At 41.7% G+C, this 9,510-nt stretch overlaps 1 protein-coding gene across 10 annotated transcripts in view; it reads right to left on the reverse strand.

Annotated features, from left to right (window-relative positions):
* Positions 1-2,031, reverse strand: part of LOC119777226 (target of Nesh-SH3-like) — a 23,757-nt gene extending 21,726 nt beyond the window's left edge. For 6 of the 10 annotated variants that reach the window (XM_038276044.1, XM_038276048.1, XM_038276045.1 and 3 more), the window contains exon 1: positions 1,756-2,031. In XM_038276044.1, the coding sequence (XP_038131972.1) occupies positions 1,756-1,849 (94 nt within the window). In that variant the 5' untranslated portion in view covers positions 1,850-2,031. The remainder of the gene's footprint in view (positions 1-1,755) is intronic. The other 4 variants (XM_038276052.1, XM_038276049.1, XM_038276051.1 and 1 more) reach the window with 1 other exon arrangement.
* Positions 2,032-9,510: the final 7,479 nt, after the last annotated feature.

Consider the following 9,510-nt stretch of genomic DNA (forward strand, 5'->3'; position numbering starts at 1 on the left):
AGACAAACCTACACCTAAAGGCAAACCTACACCTGAAGGCAAACCTACACCTGAAGGCAAACCTACACCCTAAGACAAACCTACACCTGAAGGCAAACCTACACCTGAAGACAAACCTACACCTGAAGACAAACCTACACCTGAAGGCAAACCTACACCTTAAGACAAACCTACACCTGAAGGCAAACCTACACCTTAAGACAAACCTACACCTGAAGACAAACCTACACCTGAAGGCAAACCTACACCTGAAGACAAACCTACACCTGAAGGCAAACCTACACCTTAAGACAAACCTACACCTGAAGGCAAACCTACACCTTAAGACAAACCTACACCTGAAGACAAACCTACACCTGAAGGCAAACCTACACCTGAAGACAAACCTACACCTGAAGGCAAACCTACACCTTAAGACAAACCTACACCTGAAGGCAAACCTACACCTTAAGGCAAACCTACACCTGAAGACAAACCTACACCTGAAGGCAAACCTACACCTGAAGGCAAACCTACACCTGAAGACAAACCTACACCTGAAGACAAACCTACACCTTAAGACAAACCTACACCTAAAGACAAACCTACACCTGAAGGCAAACCTACACCTGAAGGCAAACAATAGCAAGAACAGAGGGCCTAGGGTGGAAAAGACCTTCTTGGAAAATGAAGGAGGTACAGCATCATATGAAGAGCCAGCCAACTTAAAACCCCCAACAACCTAATTCAATTATCCAGAGTCACAGGCTGAAACTGTTGAAAAACAGACGAGCAAGAAACAGAGATTGATGCTTCAGAACCAGAATATGGAAATAGATCTATGAAAGCCACCTGAACCCAAAGAACCTGCTGAGCAACCGCAGATAGTTCCTGTGAAGAACAGCTGGTCCTCTGATTAGAAAATTAGATTTTTTTATCTGTGCCATTATAGGTATATCTGGACAGGTACAGGTACACCTGGATGGGTACAGGTATATCTGGATGGGTACAGGTATATCTGGACAGGTACAGGTATATCTGGATGGGTACAGGTACACCTGGACGGGTACAGGTATATCTGGACAGGTACAGGTACACCTGGTAGGGTACAGGTATATCTGGACGGGTACAGGTACACCTGGACGGGTACAGATATATCTGGACAGGTACAGGTGTATCTGGACCCCTACAGGGTAAAGCAAAGACAGATTGATTCCATCAAGAGTCTTGTCAACCTGATCGGCTTTCTGAATGCGGACGGTTCGAGTGCTGAATGTTCCACATTCCAACAATAAACATGTTCTAACAGATGATGACCATCCTAGAGCTAAGAACTGTATTTTAATGAGGTGATATTCTATAACTAGAATAGCAGTGTGTTTGGTTTCTCGTGAGATATAGTTCTATGTTTGTCTTGTCTTGGTTTTTCAGCTCTACGTTTCTGTGCTTTAGGATTTTGTGTCCCTTATTTCCGGCAGACTTTCTTCCTTTCAGGCTGTTTTTGTTTTCTGTTGAGCAGCTGTAACTTCTTGGATTCTGAAGCTTATTACCTTTAACCTTCATATTTATCTGTATTGGTTAAAATGCCTCAAACTCTGTTCAGTCTAGTTCTATTAAAGTTGATCAGAACCGATCTAGTTTATCCTTGATTTCCTCCCTGATTGGATCTTTGATTCAGAGCTAAGCAGCTTTTTAGTTGCAGACCCTTCATCCTACCTGCCCTGGCATCTAGCATGAGCTCCATCAAAGGTGCTGAAATGTCAGCTGCTGACTTGCCTCTGATCCGTTGGGCTGGGGTGCCGCTCAGAAGAACCGTCCCTCCGATCAGCAGAAGCATGAAGACTCTGAGGAGGAGCGTGATGCCCGCCATGACCTTTAAAAGCTTCTAGGACACACAGATGATGATGATGATGATGATGATGATGATGAAAAGGAGGATGGAGAAGTGGAAGAGCAACTAGGAGCTGGACAACTTCACTAAGGGTCTTTCTGAGCAGTAGACTTAGGACTTGTTCAGCTGTGGGACGTCCGCGCTGTGAGTCGAGGTCCAGTGCATCACCCCCATCTATAGGCTGGGCAGGTGGGCGTGGCCTGAACCACAGCCAGCTCTGCCTGGTCTCCCTCCTCCCTCCGCCTGCAGAGCGCTGGACCTGACTTTGCTCCGCTCCTCCTTCTGCTCTCTGGTTTCCCTCCTTTTGTGTTTCCTGCTTTTAGGTGGTTTTACAGAAGGTTTTGTTCTCTTCTGTTCTCAGACGTCCAAACAGAAACTATTGGTCATTATAAAACCTTTTAGTACAAATGATGTCTCTGATGGAGCAATAATCAACTACAGATGTTTTCTCGATTATATCAGAAGTATCTTGATCTTTGGGATGTAGATATAAAGTGTTTTTGTCGCTATATGGATGTTTGGTTGGTTTTGTTTTCTCTTTTTTACTGTTTTTTTAATCTTTTGTTCGTTTTGTCTCGTTCTGGATGATGATTGTTGATCAAGCAGGAACACCATCAAATGTTTTGGGGTTAAAATGCGTATTATTGCCTGCAGCCTTACTTCATTTTATTTTTGGGGGGTCTCCTGGCTGTGTGTTTTGCATCACTCTGTGGTTGTTCTGCATGTCTGGGAACATTTCGCAGTGTTGGAGTGATTTGGATTGACCCTATTAATTTTTTTATCCGTTTTTTTCTTCCTTAGATGATTCTCTGTTTTTCCCCCTGTGGTGTTTATTTATGTGAACTGTTTACCAGAAGAACCTCAGCAGGGGTCAGGTTAACCCAATCAGACCTTGGGGTCACTCATTAACTCCTCATGGTGCGCAGAGAGCCTAATGCAGCACAGTGTTATGGATGGTGCCTGTGGAGGGCGGGCCCTCAGTGTGAACACGGCAGGATTACTGAATTAACCGTCTAATTATGGCCACATGTTGGAGCTGAATCGCTCCATTGATGTCCCTGAATTTTGGCTCCACAAGCTGCAGCTGGATGTGTCCGGGTGGAGCTGCGAGGTTTAGAGCAGAAGGAATGAGAGGAATGTAATCTCCTCAGCCGAGGGTGTTAATGAGTTCACACAGAGAAGACCAGACATGAAGCAGAGCATGCTGGGAACATCACAACATGTCCGTTTGCTTAACACGTGCATCCAGAAAGGCTGACCTGCTTTATCCAAGCTGGAGAGACTGGAGCCCGAAAGAACGGATGATGGTGGTGATGATGATGATGATGATGATGATGATGATGATGATGATGATGATGATGATGATGATGATGATGATGATGATGATGATGATGATGATGATGATGATGATGATGATGGTGGTGGTGAGGCCTGGGGGGAACAGCCAGAGGTTGGCGGGGATTCTGGGTTCAGTGGACCCAACACGTGCCGTCACATGCGACAGGAAAAAGGCGAGGTGGAGCGAAGCAGCTTGATGCCAAACAGCAGCGAAAGTAAAAACGGTTCATGTAGAAAATGATGATAGATGAGATTAGTGGAAGAAAGATCCAGAGATGAGAACAAATCTTAGAAATATTCCAAATCAAACCAAAACACTACTGGGGTTTTATTTAATCTGATCGGCATAAAGGAGAAGAATCCTGCACCCAGTGGCCAAACGTGGAACTGCAGCGAAATACATTTTTATACTCTAAAATGAAAATGCTGCTCCAATCTACATGAATTGTTTCTATGGGTAACAAGTCAATCAAATTTTATCCAATTGATTAAATAAGTTTATAAGTTGAAAATTCCAACTCACTGCGTTTGGGAAACTTAATTCAAAAAAGCATTTCACTGACAAAAAGCTTAATTAGGGCTTTTGTGGTGTTTGTAGTTTCTTGCTGTCGTCCTCGAAACGCTGGAGGACTTTTAGAAAGTCCTGCAGGTTGGATCCATTTCTGCTGCTTCTGCAAACAGATCATAGATAATTAGACCTGCAACACTTATAAGTAATCGCTACAATATTTGAAAATATTATAATTATCATATATTATAATATTATTAAAATATAATTATAATATAGTATAATAATTTAAATGTATTTCAATATGTAAAATAATAGATATTATTTGCCCAACTTGCTGGGTTAATTAATTATCCAGCATTTTTTACAGTGTGGATTATTCCCACTTCTATAGAAGCAGTTTTAACAGTAATTGTGTAAAACTTAAGATGTTTCTAAAAAAATTAAAGCTAAAATATTATAACTTTCAAACCATCTGATGGTTAAAAAACCTCAATAATTGGACTAAAACCAATAAAGACGTGTTGTTGTGCTTATATATAATTATTTATTAATTAATTAAGGAAAAGGTTTTTTTTGCTGATTATTTGGTGTTTGATTAAAGTACGATAAATGTTGATTAATTACAGACTTTGTAATTAACTCGATTAAAAACTTGAATCACGTCCGACCACTAATTATTCTCCTTTATCGATAGATTGGTGTAACTTTATATTAACTTATTGGCTGAATGGTTTTAATGGCTTCTCTGACTGACCGTTCCTGTCTTCAGGTGTTGCTTATCTTTGGTGGCCAAGCGAAGGTCAGAGAGCTGCAGAAAGCACGAGACAAACTTCTTCCTAAGACATGATGAGGCTGATCACTCAGCATCCAGTGGTTGATGTTTTATAGCAGAACCAGCTGTTCCACAGACACACGTCTCCATTATGTGAGGTTGTTGTTTGCCTTAAAGCAGCAGAGCGCCTCAAACACTCCCACATAAACCAGCAGAGAGGCTCCATGGGCTCCACTAATGAAAACACTCTGTTAGTCCACACAGACCCACAGCCTGAAGCTCATCAGGATAACAATGTTAACTCTGATGCCAAGTGGGCCAAAGAGTTTTTGTTTTCCTAAAACCAATGACTATTCCGCTCTAACAGAAAAACCTCTTCATTGAGGTTTTTAGAACAAACTCATAAACACTGCAGTCTAATCAGAACCAGCCTTTCTGCTCCATGTTTAAACCCTGATGTTCAGTTCCAGCAGGCGGGAACAGAACATCTAATCCTAGAAATTACACGTTTTTATTTGGAACCTTTCAGAATAAACCTTGATCAAAGTAGGTCCAATGTAAACAGTAGGGATATGAGTTCAAACAGAAATATTCTGAATAAAGTGACAAACTGAAACCAAATAGTCATGGTTTATAAAAAGTCCCAATTATGAGGTCCAGAAGTGATGTTTGGTCACATGACCTCCGTAAGAAGAACCATCCTCCTGCTGTATAAGAGCAAGAGCAGCATACTTCCCAAAAAAAGCGTAATTAAAATAGTAAACCGACTTTAGATTCAATTCTTATTATTCTAAGTTTGCTCTGCTTGGTGTGGATGCGTCTCAAAGCTGAACTCAACCATAGAAGAAACATTTATATTTAGGTTGATAACTTGTTCAATTTTTCAGTTGGGTCCTCACAAAGCAAAATAGATCCCAGCCTTATTTTAATAATTATTATTGAACTTTATTGATCTCACATTGGAGAAATTTAGGGTTAGTCTTAAAAACATGCCATGTTTAACACTTAATGTGTCTAAAAAAAAACGACTTTCATCAACAGACCAACGAGCGAACTCTGATTAAAACAGGAAATCAAACATTGTGATTGGCTGTAAGGAGAACGGAGCCAGAGGACACTGCTAGTTTACTGAAGAAAACCAGTTGCTAACCAGGTTAGCTCTGGGTTAAGGCTGTTACCATGGCGACAGAAACAGAGGATGAGGAAACTCTCTGTCAAATGGAAAACTCTGAGTTTCAGGGTTAGAAAGAGCATTCCTACAGACGCACAGTAACTACTGACACATGGACTGAAAATTACCATAAACTATCTTTCATTTCTGCAACTCTGCACTAAATGATGCATTTGAACTTGTATCTCATGTCCTGTTTGCAGGGCTGTTCAAAGAGAATGTGCCAAAAACTGCTGGGAATATCAAGAAAGTGCTGATTGTAAAACTCAGGGTTTGGAGTTGATTCATCGCTGCTTTTTACTTGGTTGGTATTTTTCACTAATCGTGGTTCCTACATTGGGAAACGTGGATTCACCAAGATGAACTACGGTGTTCTAAAACTCATCCTCCCCAATAAAGGGTTAGAAAAACACAGGACCTGGCTGAGAAACTTGTGAAGTGCTTCAAACCCTCAGGTCTCCAGGGCCGGTTGGAAAGATTCGCTGGAAAGAAGATGGAACTCCAGATACAAAATGCTAGATTCTGCACTGTCCCAGCATGAGGCTAACCGTACTGCTAAACAGTTCCCAGTATGACAGGATCCCACAGATGAAGGTGGACAATTTAAAGACATTAGTTGCTTTCCTGAAAGTCTCTAAAGATGTAACAAAGGATGATGAGTCCTGCAGTGTCGCTGCATCACTTGTTCTCCTGGTTGATCCTAACAGCAAGCAGCTCAGCATCCATATAGAATCAACCACAGCGCGTCTCTAAACATGCCGACCCAAATGGAGGAGACCAACAAATCAACAGTATGTATTTAGACAAATAATGCATAAAAAAACATTAAAATATGTCCTCAATTTTATGAAAGTAGAAAACAAGAGCTATGCATTTAATTTGTTTTATAGAAAGTGTAATAAACAGCAGAGAGGGTTTCTGAATGTTTGGTTAGAAAGTGTTAGAAAGTGTCTCTGGTGGCATTCTGGAGGAGAGGCACACAAACCTGAACCCTGAGACATTCAGCAATGTCCTGCTTCTAATCATTAGCATAAAGAAATAATGTTTACGCGTTTAAATCGCCTCTTTCATTGGTCAGACAAGTTTCGCTTTAGCTCACTTTGTGGCTTTAGTTTCGGTCATTTTATAAATTCCTTTTAGCCTCCATATTTTATCTGGTTCACTCTCATTTCTTTTAATATTTCAGAGCCCTACCATTTTAAATAGGAAACTGTCTTTACAAGAGATAATAAATAATTTTTTTTATTTCTTCACTTCTTAATTCTGTAATAAATACAAGAAATAACTGGATGAATGAAGCTCTGCTTTTTCTCATAGTAGCTTTGCCTCGTCTGTTCCTGTTTGGCTGTGACTCCATCCTGGAGAGAAATATCAGCTGTGCTGCTGCCATCAACACCCTTGTTTCTAGATGTTGGAGCTTGGCCTGTTTTCCAGTGTGGTCCTGTTTCTCTGACCGTGACTGAGTGGATGTGCTCTCTTCATCCTCTGACATGGGAGCTGGCTCGGAGCTCGTCTGCCTGGCTGTGTGTTTCCTGGACGGGGCCGCCTGTGGAGCTGGTTGACAGTTGCCTTTTGTATCTATGCTTCTTTTTGTATCTCTGCTTCTGTCTCCTTGAACCCCAGTGGGCCTCAGCAGATGGCCGCTCACACTGAGCCTGGTTCTGCTGGAGGTTTCTTCCTGTTCAAAGGGAGTTTTTCCTCTCCACTGTCGCTACAAGCATGCTTAGTGTGAGGGATTGCTGAAGAGTCAATGAGTCAATGCAATCAGCTGGTTTTCCTTAGATAGAAAACTTTGTATCAATTTGACTGTATGATCTGGTTGAACTGGAAAGTGACCTGAGATGACATGTGTTGTGAATTTGGCGCTATATAAATAAACTGAATTGAATTGAATTGAATTAAGTGAAAATTCAATCTGGAAGACTTTTAGCCTGCTGAAGGTCGATTCACAGCATCCTGCCGGAGCCGAGCGCCGTCTACTTATTTCTTTCAGGTCAATAAAAGTTTTCTACACAGCGTTTCTGTGTTTGAGTCTTTGGAGGTTGAATTACATTGAAAGTAATAAATTACTTTCATTTATTAATGGGCCCTTTAGCAGGGGACATCACAGATGAACCTTCAATCGGGGATCTATTTTTTATTATCTAGATTCCTGCAGGATAATAATCGTCTCTATTGGACCAGCGGTTTTGGCTTTGGCTGCATCAGGTCTGATATCTGTAATATTTTGTTTTAGTCATTTTTGAGAGAGAATGGGGCTAAAAGGAGAACATGGTTCTGCCATTGTCCAGATAACCCAAAGAAAACTATACTGAAGCTATAACAGAACATAAGGAAATCAATGAGGAACCCCCAAAAAGTTGAAAAACAATCCACTGGACTTTGTTTCCAAGTTTGAAGATGTTTCACTTCCCATCTAGGAAGTTTTTTCAATTCAAAAGGACTGAAATAGCGTTGAGGTCCAAGCTTTATATAGTTCACTAAGAGCTTGGACCTCCCAGCCAATCAGCTGACTGGAATCCAATAGAAAATCTATAGAAAGAACTAAAGATCAGAGGAACAAACAACCTTCAAGATCTGAAGACTGTTTGTGTGGAAGAATGGGCCAAAATCCCAACTGAGCAACGCATGCAACTCATTTCTCCTACAGGAGGCGTCTGGAAGCTTAATTACAAACAAAGGCTTTTCTACAAAGTATTTAATACTTTTCAATAAGTGTGTTCAAAACATTTTCCCTTTGCCATTCCTCATTATTAGATATTACTTCATTTCTGGACATCTATGGTTTGATTTTTTTGTATGTGTGGATTGTTAGCGACATCTGGAGTCAAAACCAATATATTTACTGAGGAAAAATGGTCGGGTGTTCAATACTTACTTCACCTGCTGTTGGTAACATTAGGGTTAAATAAGCGATATAAGAATGAAAAAGGAAAACCTTAAGATCCTCCACAGACCTACAGAGCACATCTAAGGGAAACGTTTCTACAGGAACCAGCAGCTGAAAAAACTTAGAGGCTATTGCTGATTCCATGAATGGAGCATCTGATTCCACTGAGCCCAGCATGGAGACTGGAGCCAGTCTGCGGGTTCCTCACTTCCATCTACCACTCAGACAACAATCTGAGCTAGAGCATGAAACGGGCCTTGAAAGTCAGCCCGAAACCGACCCGAGTCCGAAAGAACCAGGCCCGTGCCCGGCCCGGCCCGTTATGATTGAAAGCCTCGTAGAGCCCGACCCGTTTGCAGCCCGACATTTTTCAATTGTGCGCATATCACAATCAGTCATCGCGTATAGATCGAACGTTATCACATGATCATTTATTTGCAGCGCATATAACGGTTTAAAGCCCGAGCCCGGCCCGGCCCGAATGAAATAATAAAAAGTACAGCCCGAACCCGGCAGGAACTCTCGGGTCCCGTCGGGTTCGGGCTAATATTCCCTGCTCTAATCTGAGCCGCCCTGTTCAGGTTCTGGTCCGAGATAATAATAATACAGAACCTGAACAGGGCGGTTCAGGTTCTGGTCTGATCTCGGACTGACACACAATCTGAACTGCTGCTTTGTTGTTACTAACGACAGAGGGGTTCTGGTTCTGCTGGAGGGGTTGGACCTGCATGTATGACCTGAATATGAAGAACATTTAGCATCGCTGACTGAAGGAGGCCACCTGCAGAGCTCTGCAGCTCATAACGGGCTGAAATACGACTAGAAAACCAACAGAAATCCCACATAGACATGAACAAGCTCATAACTTAAAGGCAGAGAGGGTGATTTTTCACATGACTTAGGATGAGTGGGGGGGGTCTCTGAACCATGAAGATGAAATAGTACCAGCCTGTGGAGC

Source organism: Cyprinodon tularosa, unplaced genomic scaffold, assembly GCF_016077235.1.
Source record: "Cyprinodon tularosa strain WSP-4 unplaced genomic scaffold, ASM1607723v1 ctg991, whole genome shotgun sequence".
Classification (NCBI taxonomy): domain Eukaryota; kingdom Metazoa; phylum Chordata; class Actinopteri; order Cyprinodontiformes; family Cyprinodontidae; genus Cyprinodon; species Cyprinodon tularosa.